Below are 13,523 nucleotides of genomic sequence, written 5' to 3'. Positions count from 1 at the left end.
ACCCAGGGTCAGCATGAGTAGATGGGGTCTGGTAAGACTTGCTTAGTTTAGGAAAATAATAGTTACTACATCCTATTTCAAGATATTAGATGTGGCCTGACCAGTGGTCTAGAATAGTATTTCATGTTGCCATGCAAGAGATCCAAGCCTGAAAGCATCGGTCTTCATTCTGCAGGTGAACTGTGCTTTGACATATCTTAAAATGTAGTAGTGTAGAACTTTGCTCAACCACCCTTCGCTGATCAGCAATCTCCATAATTTGCATATAAAAATAGTGGTCCCTCCCAACTTCCCAATGAAGATTTAAAGAGACACAGACAACATTTTCAAACAGCCATGCTGCCAGTAAATTTTTGTATCCACTAGCGTAACAAGTAACCTTTAAGACTACTGTAACTGAAAAAAAGTAGAAGAAAACACTCTTTCCACACTTCTTTTCTTTTTCTTTGTGCATTTATTTAACACCGTTTACACATAATTTCAGTCTATCTGTATAGTCAGTCTTACTACATGACATCCTGAAACTCTGTTCTTATTGTGGTCATCACTGATTATCACTACAAAAGGTTCCCCCCCTTCCCCCCACCTCCGCTCTCCTGCTGGTAATAGCTCACCTGAAGTGATCACTCTCGTTACAGTGTGTATGGTAACACCCATTGTTTCATGTTCTCTGTGTATATAAATCTCCCCACTGTATTTTCCACTGAATGCATCCGATGAAGTGAGCTGTAGCTCACGAAAGCTTATGCTCAAATAAATTTGTTAGTCTCTAAGGTGCCACAAGTACTCCTTTTCTTTTTGCAAATACAGACTAACACGGCTGCTACTCTGACACCAGGAATTTCCTGTGCATCAGTAGGATCCCAAAACACTTTATGGGAAAGATCTCCTGACCTGTGCCCTTTTGACTGAGAATCCCAAGCAGGAGAGACTCCATTGCTTCACCAGCTCTTTAGAGTCTGAGGACCTCTTTGGGAATATCATATAGATCATCCCAAACAACAGTCTTCAACCACTTGGGTTGTAGTGAAGTGAGATTAAGAATATAAAAAGATAAAATTAAAACAAAAAAGATTATATGCATAACATCTCTCTTCTTATACTTGGCAAGAGTTGTCCAATTCACATTGTTACACTGAAGGAGCAATGACTGACATTTAAAAGACAATCTTTCTGGTCAACTTGTCCTTTTCTCGCCATCCCTGTTCCCTGTGAGACAGCCTTTTCTTGAAGGCAGTGGTCATCCTTCTTCCCCTCTTCCTTGACTTAAAGCACTGCAATATTCTTCACATTTCTTTTTTATATCCTTGCTTTACTATACCAGTCTCTCCACTGAGGAGAATATTAGTCTGTCTCATGTTTCCTTATGTCATTCACCAGTGTAAGCACTGGACTGAATTACTGTTTTTCTGTACACCTTTCATAAATTAAGAGTTCCCTTGAAGGCTGGTTCTCAAATCCGCTTTTCATATTACTCAAGTAAGTATTCGGCATTTCAAGGGCTTGGCTGTCTTTTGCTCTCACCAAATGATCATGCTTAGGCAAGTCAGTGGTCTTGGCTGGAGGTGTCTACCTGAATCCCCCTTGCTGTCTGGCTTGTAAATGAGTTTAAACAGAAAGTTCATGTAATCCTTCTAGTTCTCTTGATAACTCTACACTGTTTGAAGTATGGATTACTGACTAATACTGACACAGGTCTTTCACACAGCATCAGGAAAAAAATTTAAAATAGTGTAAACAGAACTCTCAGAGTAGTGTTATTTATGTTATAATTTGAAATACATCTGAGGGTCACCCCATCCCAAAACCACCGAACAAGATATAGTAATAGTCCGTTACAGTGGTGGTATAATTTACTTACCAGGTGAGACCTGGGGGGAGAGAGAGATGTTACATTGTGATAAAAGGTTATTTAATAGTAACCAAAATAATACAACTGGTTGTCAGAAAACAAACAAACCAATAACATGAATTTTATTTAAACCGAAACAAACAGAATTAGATTCCACCTACGTACAATAACATTAAATAGATGAAGGATATATATAATAAAAAAAAACTTAGAATAATTTGAACATACACACACACACACTATAACTTACTACTAAGTTCACCTAACTAAATATAACCCTCTAAATAAAGAAATATATCTATATCTATCTCTGTAAGCAAAGGCTATTATCTTATAGGTTGTTTATTATTATTAATTATTATTATTTTAGTTTAAGGTCCCCCTTTTCCCAAATATCTTTCCCAATATCTAATGCCCAAGCCAGTTTTTGAGCCTCCGGCACTTCTTGTGACTTCCTGAAGAGATGGACTTGACTCCACTGATGTTGCCTACAGGGGTGCACATTAGACCAGATCCACAGGATCTGAAGGACCTTTGGCTCTCCTGTTCCGGATCTCTGGGACAACATAAATCAAAGATAGGAGACAACTGAAGTAAATGATCAAGAACAAACAGGAACGGATGCTCAAGAACACAACATCAAACATGCACGGACTTAGCCAGCTTTAAACCAAAGAGACGCTCTTCTGCACATCTGGCTGTTCTGCTCAACCTCAGTCTGTCCATCCACTCACTCTCAGTTTCTCTCAGTTCTGGTTTCCTTCCGCCCCTTTGGCTGCCCTCTCGCCCTCACTCTCTTTCTTTCCATTTACTCACAGACTCTCTGTTTCTCTCCATCAAACCCTCTCGGGCTCCCCACTGCCTGCCGCTAGCCCTCTTTTCCACCAACTGTCAGTTCCCCTTCCCCAGAGGGGAGGGGCCACCTCCCCTCCATAGAAAAATGACAGTGCAGTCACCCTGAACACACTCTAAATTATATATCTCCATACAGAGTTGAGTCCCTTTAACACATTAACAACAGGAATATGAGATTGTAAAACCACAAAAATTGGCAGGGTGATTCAGGTGTACTACATAAACCATTTTAACTCAATTTTTAAAAAATTGACGAGATTTCATAAGAATGGCCATACTGGGTCAGACCAATGATCCATCTAGCCTAGTAATCCTGTCTTCCAACAGTGGCCAATTCCAGGTGCTTCAGCAGGAATGAACAGAACAGGGTGACTGAGTGATCCATCCCTGTCGACAAATCCGAGCTTCTGGCAGTTAGAGGCTTAGGAACCCCAGAGCATGGGGCTGCATCCCAGACCATCTTGGCTAATAGCCATTGAGGGACATATCCTCCATTAACTTATCTAATTATTTTTTGAACCATGTCATACTTTCAGCCTTCACAACCTCCTTTGGCAACGAGTTGCACAGGTTGACTGTGCATTGTGTGAGGACATACTTCCTTATGTTTGTTTTAAGCAGGGTGGATTTGATTTAATCAGGAAGACTCGATTTAATCATGGATTTCTACATAAAAGTGCATTCTTGTTGGTTGTTATAAACTTAAAACATATTCCTCACAATGCAGAGATAGATGTAGGTTTCATTTGTAGAAAATACACACTATACATTTTTTAAGTATGTTCCTTTCATCATCTTCAACGCAGCTTCCTCCTGAGAAGGAACACTTCTCATGATGTTGTTTCATTTGAGCAACCAGGCCTTGCATTTCTTTGTTGCACTGTTTGCATTTTGGACGCATGCCTGTCTTACCCACAGGTAGAGGAGCTTCATTAAAATATTCCCAAACTGGGTCTCTTTTACGGCCTGCTGCCATTATAGGTTTTCCCTCCTAGTGAGAGAATGGTATGGTAGATCTCAAATCAATGAAGGCTACACTCAGAAAGACCTCAAGACTTCTGGAATAGGCTGCTCAAACAGTTTCACTTTTGTTTCTACTGCCTGTCCCTCCCATCTCACATTTATCTCTAGACTTCTTCTCCTTGTCCAGATCTATTCCGCCCCCCAATAATCTTCTATTCATTGAACTTTTTGAAACTCTGAACTTTTAGAGAGAGGTAAAGGATTGACTCTGTGTACACAAATTTGCAGAGGGACAATAGGGTTGAGGTCTGTTATTTCTCACCTCTATTTATTTATTTAAAACCATTTTTGCTGTTAACAAGCATGTTATCTCTGGAGACACAAATTCAGAGTTTGAGAACTGCAAAACTAAGCATCTCTGATGGTATCTTCTAAACTGAGCATTGAATCCCATTGGGCAAATAGAAAGATTAATCTAAATAATCTATACAGAAGCCCCTGGAACCCCATAAGATTGGGTCCCTAATCCATGAACTATTGGAACTCATTTACAAAAATTTTCTTAAACATTACATGAATATATTATCTCATACGATAGAATTAGAATTTATAATCCCTATTCCATGATGAGTTATCTTTGAGCTATAATATATCTTAATTAAAACTATTTTTAGATAGGTTTTTTCCTCAAAAAGCATTTTATCAAAAAAAATGATTTAAATAAAAAAAATCTGATTTTTTATCCTCCCTGGTTTTAAGCCTGCTACCTATTAATTTCATTGGGTGACCCCTGGTTCTTGTGTTATGTGATGGCGTAAATAATTTCTCATTCACTTTCTCCACAACATTCATGATTTCATAGTTCTCTATCATATCTTGGCTAGGTTGACTTTTTTCTAAACTGAAGAAACCCACTCTTTTTAATCTCTCGTCATATGGAAAATGTTCCATATCTCTATTCGTTTTTGTTGCCTTCCTCTATACATTTTCCAATTCTAATTTCAAGTTGACAGTGTCCCTTTCATAGCAGAATACCATAGTAAGGTCTCAAGACTTCATTGTGTATTTTCAAAATACCCTACTATAGAACATTTACTTCTTGTCTCCCAGGGAGAACAAATTACTGTTTTATAATGCCCACAAGTGTGCTAGACAATTCACAGAAAACACATAAAAGACCAGGTCTGCCATGGCTCAAGTATTTCACAATCAAAACTAATCTATACATGGCTCGAGCCTCAATTTAACAAAATCAGTTCAGGAGACAATTCAGTTAAAATCAGAACAGCCCCTGGTGTGGCCATTCTTATTCCAGATTGAGTCCCTATTATCAATTTTACTTAGGTTGTTAAGTGTGTGCGGGTACATGTGTAAATATTGGGGGGGCAAGGGTTTGCTCCAATTTAACTACACTGGTTTTTAATTGATTTCTTTAAAACCAGCACTCAAACTGTATGTCTACAAAAGGCCTAAGGATGTGTTCCTATAAAGTGAATCGTGTAAGCTCCTTTTCACACTCACATAGAGTCCCACATAAGTCTTTGCTGCAGTAATAGACCTCTTAATTCACAATAATTTGCCCACACACTAAGCTATGGAACACCATACTTCATGGTTTGGTATTCTCCATACATATCTGTAATAACAAGTATGATCCTTCCACTGCACTACTGAACCTCTGACACCACATAAGTTACCTAATATTTGGTCCAGCCCTAAAGTAATTCCTGTCCCAAGATACAGAGGCTATGCTAAGTCCCTGTGTATCTATGTTAAGTCTCATTCCCATTAGAAGCCCTGAGGAACTGTCCCAAGTGACTGTCCTGAATGTGCTTACCTCTAGTGGAGAGATGTGAAAAGCATATGGTTTTAAAGGTGGCAAGAACAGTTTGCTGTCGCAGCATAGTGTGTATCTTCAAAGAGTGAGGGTCATTTTAGTTTATTATTTTTTAAATCCTCTATTGGGGATTATACCCAGTCCTTGTTTTATTTTATTAGGTCTTTTTCACCTCTGCCTACTAAGGTTTTAAATCCATTGTCTATGTTCATTAATCAAGAATCATGCCAATTTTACTCTGTTACTGCTATGCTAAGGAGGACACCTAAACATTTTAAACTGGGGAATGGGACAGTAACTATATGGAGAAAACTGAGGTGAGTGTGAAGGGGGAAAAAAGACATTTTCCCTTTTAATCAGTCTGAGAGGGTTTCACATTTATTAGACACCTACAAACCAGAGACAGAAGGGTACGTGTACACTGAAATAAAAGACCCGTGGCAGAGCTGACTCGAGCTTGCGGGGCTCAGGCTGAGAGGCTATAATTGTTGTGTAGATGTCAGGACTTGGGCTGGAGCCTGGACTTTGGGAGCCTAAGCCCTTGTGGGGTCCAGAGCTCTGGCTCCAGACTGAGCCCAAATGTCTATACAGCTATTTTACAGCCTCGCAGCCCAAGCCCCGTGAGCCTGAGTCAGCTGAACTGGGCCAACCATGGGTGTTTAATTACTCTGTAGATGTACCTTAAGCCTCCTAGCAGGATGTTGCCCCAGGATAATATGGCATTCAGTTCTTTGTATCAGCCTTTTATAGGTGTCTAGTGAAATTTGCAAGCCCCGCTACGAAGAGCATGAAGAGTTTGGTTTGCACTGACTATTTATCTTCAAAGCATCGCCCATTATAAGTCTGTTTGTGGGTGGATACCACAAACAAGGTGAAAGATTTTAGCCCATCTGAAAAACAAATCTGCTGTTCCATTTCATTCTCCTTCCTTAAGCAAAGAACTAGATTGATCATCAAATATGTTCAAAAGTGACCCCAGATTGATCATCAAATATGTTCAAAAGTGACCCCAGATTCAAGATTGGGCATCTTTCAAAAATACATGATTTTGCTCAACCGGAAGTTAACGACTTAATGCAGGAATCACTTGGTGAAATCCTATGGCCTGTGTTCTGCAGGAGATCAGATTAGATTACCACATTGGTCCCGGTCACCCTTAAATAAAGTAAACTAGAGCATAGATTTTACCAGGTTTTTTTTTTTTTTTTTTTTAAAAACATGCTCTCTCTCTCTCATTCTCTAATTTATTGCTAATACATAACATGTCCATTTCAACAGACCTTAATTTGCAATCTTTCCTGTCATCAAAATCTACATACTGCGTTCACATTGATCTTTCCAATGCATGAACTGATGAGATACCAAATTACAGGACCTAAAAACATTAGGAGATGATGTCTGCTTGACCAGTGTACCCTACTAAAAAAAGTAGTCTACTGCCTCACCGCTGGCAGTAGTGATTCTGAATCAAATCCAAGAGTCAATATAATCTGAATGTGCAGTGTCACCAAAAAGTTTATTTTAATCAGTGGTGCTGGAGCTAGGGGTCCTGCCACACCCCCTGGCTTTAAGTAGTAATAACAAACACCAATACATGTTTTCCATCAGCAGCACTCCCACTATAAAAATTGTTTCAGCACCCCTGGTTTTAATACTAGAGGTCTTTCTACCTTGTATGTCTCAGCAGAAGGGTTTAAGGAATTGGACAACATTTTTAGAAACTATGATGATAGCTGAACACCACAGTCCAATGTAAAATAATAAATAAAAATAATTTTAAAAATAACCATGGCCACATACCTAGAGTTCTGATTGTTCAACTACGCTGAAATGGTGCTATGTCTGATATGTGAAGGCTATAAGCAGAATTTACTTAAAAAATCAGCAGTATGAATCTTGGAGCCTGACTTATCGACAATGAAGAGTCAAGATGACTAATGCCTCTTCCTGTGAAATCCAGGAGGTTTATATCTCTGTCTCTTCACTCCATTAGCATAACCTAACTGTCCACTACCTCCTTATCCCTACAGAAGAACAGAAACAGAGGATGAAAATCCATGTATCTCCTAAACTGCAATTCTTTAGCTAGCATGTGGCATAAAACAAAAGCCATCTGATTATAATGAAGTCAGTGTGACATGCTGAGCCAGTGAAAATATATTAGAAGGTAATTGTTCAAGCAAACATACAATGGAGATTATGAATATTAGTCTTAAACAGAGGTGTATCCATATTGGGAAGGAACAAGGTAAGAAGTGGTGGCAGTGTGCATGATAAGGAAACGTCCGCAGTGCTAGATACACCGATGCTATCCCTTCCTCTTCCTGAGTCTTTTCACTTTCAGGTCAGAAAAGGGGCACAGCAGACCAAGTGGGAAAGATGCTGCTGGAAAGGATCCTCAGCTACGGTCACCCCCAGCTCCCTCACTTCCTGGCTGCCCAGCGCTGCAGATCCGCTGGCGGGCTGGCCAAGGGGCTGCATGAAGGACAATCGCGGCCCCCAGCCAGCCACTGAGATGGGGGGAGCCAGGAGGAAGCGGACAGCCGCGAACAGCACGAACTGTCCGCTCACCCCTTCCCCCCAGACCCCCCTCGGGACCCCCCCCCACTCGCCAGGGGCCGCCCCGCCTCCCTCAGCACCCGGCCCCCCTCTTCCAGGGGCCTGCCGCCGCCCTTTTCATTCATTCATTCATTCCCCCGCCCGCCCCGGGCGGACGAGGAGGCGAGTGCCCGCTGCCGGGGCCTCTCTCCCCGCCACCCGCTCCCCGGCCGCAGCGCGCTGGGCAGGTGCGGCCAGCCCGGTCCTTACCTTTGTGTAGAGCTCGGTGGCTGCCATCGCGCTGCCGCCCTCGGCTCCCGGGCGCGGCTCGGCGGCCCGGCGCAGCCGCTCCCTGCCCCCGGCTGGCGGCCCGGGGTGCGGCGCAGCGCGGGGCCCGCGGCGGCTGTGGAGGGGATGCTCAGAGCGCCGGCCCGGCTCGGCTCGCCATGTTGTTAGTTACCTGTCATGCGGGGATGGGGCGCGGGCTGCTCCGCTCTGTGCATTGTGGGTAGGAGGGATGGGACGGGAGCAGACAGACAGACGGCTGCAGGCTCCACAGGGACGGGGGGCCAAGCCAGGGAGCAGCCAGCTGCGGTAGTGGGGAGAGGGCTGTAGCTTGAGAGGAATAAGCTGCGGTAGAAGGAAGAAGCCGGACATTCAAGCTAAAGGATGAGCAGTGGAAACAAGGAGTAATCTTGCTTTTTCTAATTTTGTCCAGGTCAGGGTCTTCCCCCCTTCCTTTATAGGGGGGAAATTGCCCCTGCCCACTGTGTGTAAAACATGACCACTCTCTTAGATGTCAGTGTGCTCTCTTTCTCTACTCCCCTTCCCATCCATCCGTCAGCTGGGGGGGGGGGGGGCGGAAGAGATCAGAACCAGCCCCTCTGACTGCCTAACCACCCGGTTAGAAAGAGGGAGAGACTCCCTCAGTCCAACCTCGCAATCTGGAGGGGATAGGTAGACACCGCTACGACCTAGTGAGTGAAAGAAAAGGAGGACTTATGGCACCTTAAAGACTAACAAATTTATTTAAGCACGAGCTTTCGTGAGCTACAGCTCACTTCATTGGATACATTCAGTGGGGAGATTTATATACACAGAGAATATGAAAGGATGGGTGTTATCATACACACGATAACGAGAATGATCACTTAAGGTGAGCTATTACCAGCAGGAGGGGAGGGGGGGACCTTTTGTAGGGATAATCAAAGTGGGCCATTTCCAGCAGTTGACAAGAACGTCTGAGGAACGGTGTGGGTGGGGAAACAGTTTTACTTTGTGTAATGACCCCATTGGTCAAACTGGACAGTCTCTACATAAAAGAATAAATGGACACAAATCAGACGTCAAGAATTATAACATTCAAAAACCAGTTGGAGAACACTTCAATCTCTTTGGTCACTGGATTACAGACCTAAAAGTTGCAATTCTTCAACAAAAAAACTTAAAAAACAGACTCCAAGGAGAGACGGCTGAATTGGAATTAATTTGCAAACTGGATACAATTAACTTAGGCTTGAATAGAGACTGGGAGTGGATGGGTCATTACACAAAGTAAAACTATTCCCCCTCCCCCTCCGCACCACCCCACACTGTTCCTCAGATGTTCTTGTCAACTGCTGGAAATGGCCCACCTTGATTATCACTTGATTATGGCCCAGGACCTTTGATCATCATGTGCTACTGATGTTGGAAGGGGGCCAAAAGAAGCTGAGGAATGGGGGAGGGGAATTACCATATTTTATTATGCTAATTCAGCAGGAAGTTGTAGCTGTTTAGCTAAGAGTATAGTCAAAGGAATATATTCAACTCTGTCAATTTTTCTTTTTTGATTAACCATTATCATCAACCAGTTCCTAGGAAACAGGTTGCCATTATCAGCACTGGCATCTCAGGGAGAAGCTATGGATTGAAAGGGCATGAACTACCTTCTTATACCTGCCAATTAATCTTCCAGTTCAAGATTCAGGCTTTTTGGCAGAGAAGTTTACACAGCTGCTTCTCATATCTGTTCTGTGGATAAACAGAAAATGTACTTTAGGACTGTCAAACACCATTCGTAAGCAATAAACCTTACAAGTTAGCTTAAAATTAGACTGAAAAAAAACACGCTGTGATCATTGTCCTTTCCCTCCTAGTATTTCCTATGGGCCTCTTCTTGCCTATTTACCCTATATTCTTCACTGAATTCCTCACTCCCTTGGAGCCTGTGTCTTCCTGACCACATGACAGGAATGACCACTACCCTCTGGTTATTCCTATTCTCTGTCACCATTGCCCACACACTTGTATCCTCTCTCTGATACTTTCATCTTTTGCTCCTTCTGGGTACATGAACTTACTGATCTTTATTTTTTAAAAGGGACCTGAATTTGCTGTCTGTGCACTTGCTCAGGTATACATCTATCTTGTTTCTTTGGGATGATCTGTACGTTAAATGCAATCCAAAATTCTACTTTCAGGAGCTTGATTGAACAGTGGATTATTGTACCAGCCATTCACAGTTGGAGCCCAGGATTCAATTGTAATTACAAATACAAAATATTTGTGTGTACCCAAAAACACACTAGTGGTTGGGCACAATTCCATCTGAACTGGGATTTCAAGATTGTTAAAGATCAGGATTTAGAGGCAGTGACAGTTTTTAGGAACAGCATGCCTGTAATATACCTAGGTGCAGTCAGTCACTTGGTTACTTAGTCAGAATTAACACAACTATGACAGGGTTCTCATATACACTATTTTATACTGGATTTCAAATCAAAGCAGAGACAATGTTGAGAAAGTTATTTTCCAGACATTTAGAATAGGAAAATTCTGTAGAAGTAGAATTTTTTTCCAAAGATTAAAAAGAGCATTACCCAGTCATTTAAAGCTCTCTTGTGTATACCCATTTTGTAATCTGGTTCAACTGTTGAAGAGAAATTCTGCTCCAACTTTAGCCCTATATAATTCTCTTTGAGCCATTAGGCCCAGATCCTGGTGTGCAGGGTAGCTTTCTTTGTGCCATACTATAACTTTTGGATTCTTTAGATGGCCACAGGACCACTGCAGGATAGGGGGAGTCATCCAATGGCATTGAATCAATACATGCTGCAGGCATAGGTGGCACGGAATGGCTTGGCTTGTCTACCCCTGCTGATGGACTGGGCCCTTAGAGTCACTGGTAGTTTAACTTGGAACAGCTTCTCGGCTATGTCTACACTACAGACCTTACAGTGGCACAGCTGTACCAGTGCAGCTGTAAGGTCTCCTGTGTAGCTGCTCAATGCTGAAAGGAGAAAGCCCTCCTATCAGCATAATTAAACCACCCCCAATGAGCAGCAGTAGCTATATCAGTGAAAGAGTGTCTTTGTTGCTTCTGCAGAGTTGACTATGTGTTAGTCCAGGCCCACAATGTAACGTAGGTTATGTCCACACCAGCACTTTTGCTGGTAAAACTTCTGTTGGTCAGGGGTGTGAAAAAACACCCCCCTGCCTTACATAAGTTTCACCGACAAAAATGCTGGTATGGACATAGCCTACGTTACATTATGGGCCTGGACTGACACACAGTCAACTCTGCAGAAGAAACAAAAAGCAGAGGCTACATCCCTCCCTCTCTCCTTCCCAAAATATTAAACTCATCATGAATTCCAAGAATCTGTGCTATAGTCTCTAGTTGTGGGAAATAAGCAATGACAGCTTCTGTCTCACTGAGTACCCACATGCCAGTCATAGTTAAAAGCCTCTCTGACTACTAACTAGAGGATGGAGGGGGTTTTACCATAGGAGACAGGCAGTAAGAGACGTGCTTTTATATCTCTCTCTCACTCTTCAGGCAGAGATACCCATAGGATGTGTTGAGCAGTCTGTACTAAGTTTTGGGTTTCTGTGAGCTTTCAGAAAATAGACGTTTAAGCTACATCATGGAATATCCCAGCCTTTTCAAAGCTTGTCTTGATTCTGCTATGTATGTTCTAATAGGAATTTATCACATTTTTTTATTTTAGGTACTTGGTTTCTATTTAAGCAAAAGTGCTAATAGCTGACAGTACCCCTTTGAGCTTATAGAAATACTATAATTAGTTCTGACCGAATCTTCACAAATCTGCTCCATTCTGAAGTGTTGGACACTATTTTCTTAATGTTCGTTTCTCTCAAATCCAGCTAAAAACAACTATAATGGGAATTCTCTTTCACAATAAAGAAGAGCCTGTATTCTAGACAGGTTAGACTTCTGCCTCCATATCATCAAACTCACTCCACGTCACCAGGATTCTCCACTGGTGGTTATTTCACAAACAGAAGAAGTGTGATGGACATCTTAGGAGTATGCAGTAGAAAGGCACAGTTATGTCTACAGCTGAACAACTACACAGGAGCAAAGTTTTAAAGGAAATACCAGTTACCTTAAGGCTACATAAAGATTTAAAACAGGCCACTAAAGCTTGTTTTTATTTGCTAAGTTATGAAATAGCGATGTATTTAAAAAACCTGGAAATAAAAAACGTTCACAAGACTCAAGTCCTTCATCCAGCTTCTAGAAAATGCATTGCAAGTCTCCATGCCACACTATTTTGCTACTGGAGTTAAAAATAACTCCTGAAAATCTCTGCTTTTAGTTAGGTTGGGACAGAGCCCAAAGCAACGACAGCAACAAAAAATGCTCCATATTCCATTGTAAGCCAGATTCAAATAAAGGAACATACACATTTAAGTTTGGTAGACGTTTGTTTTTTTCAAAATGAATAAACAAATCTCAGTGCATACTGTGAATATGCAACTTTACACAAGGGTGTAGATCAAAACAAAAGTTGTTTCTGGAGTAAGCAACTGAACATATATTTAGTGCTTAGTTTAGCTTTCCGTAGGACGAATCATGCACCTTTCAACATCCAGGGAGAAGGCTCAAGCTGCAGTCAACAGACATCCTTTGCCAAATGAAAGCCTCAGCTGGAAAAAAGCATGGTGGAGCTCTATTTAAATATCAAGTAAAATTGCAGCATGAGTTCACCCTTTTATGGAGTGGATTGTATAGGCTTTTGTACACACAACTTTGTTTTCACATCACTTATGGTCTTGGATGCAAGGCCTCCATTCATATTTGGTCCCACCACCTCCAAAGCTGCAATGCCCATCAGACTTACTGGGTAATCAATACCTTTAGGTATTGAGTAGTTTGCCAATACTAATACCAGCATTCCTTAACATGATCTTTTCAGCAAAGCTGCAGATGGGGTCGTTGGCACAGATATTTTGGTCTATAGGATCTAAATGAATATAAAAAATGAAGATCAGTACACAGAACTGTCAACTTTGTCCACAGCAATATGGTTGTTTAGGAATTAGGCTAAAATGTTTACATTCACAGGATATGCCATTATTTAGAATTTCAGAGAAATCTGTACTCTGACAGCAGAAGTCTAAGCTCTCTGTTCTCTCTGGTTAACTACTCAAAAGGGCCTGAGGATTGCACTGACTTTCAACTGGACCGAG

The 13,523-nt window shown here is 41.8% G+C and overlaps 1 protein-coding gene across 5 annotated transcripts in view; it reads right to left on the bottom strand.

The window, feature by feature from the left end:
• Nucleotides 1-11,426, bottom strand: part of MYO5A (myosin VA) — a 218,794-nt gene extending 207,368 nt beyond the window's left edge. Inside the window, exons 1-2 of one of the 5 annotated variants that reach the window (XM_073303845.2) lie at nucleotides 9,974-11,426; nucleotides 8,316-8,675 (exon numbers count right to left, since the gene is read on the bottom strand). In XM_073303845.2, coding sequence (XP_073159946.1) covers nucleotides 8,316-8,342 — 27 coding nt within the window. In that variant the 5' untranslated portion in view covers nucleotides 8,343-8,675; nucleotides 9,974-11,426. Of the gene's footprint in view, nucleotides 1-8,315; nucleotides 9,614-9,973 lie in introns of those variants that run through there. The other 4 variants (XM_073303846.2, XM_073303848.2, XM_073303843.2 and 1 more) reach the window with 4 other exon arrangements.
• Between the last annotated feature and the right edge of the window lie 2,097 nt (nucleotides 11,427-13,523).

Source organism: Lepidochelys kempii, chromosome 10 (genome assembly GCF_965140285.1).
Source record: "Lepidochelys kempii isolate rLepKem1 chromosome 10, rLepKem1.hap1, whole genome shotgun sequence".
Classification (NCBI taxonomy): Eukaryota; Metazoa; Chordata; order Testudines; family Cheloniidae; genus Lepidochelys; species Lepidochelys kempii.
This window is presented reverse-complemented; position numbering and strand designations above follow the sequence as displayed.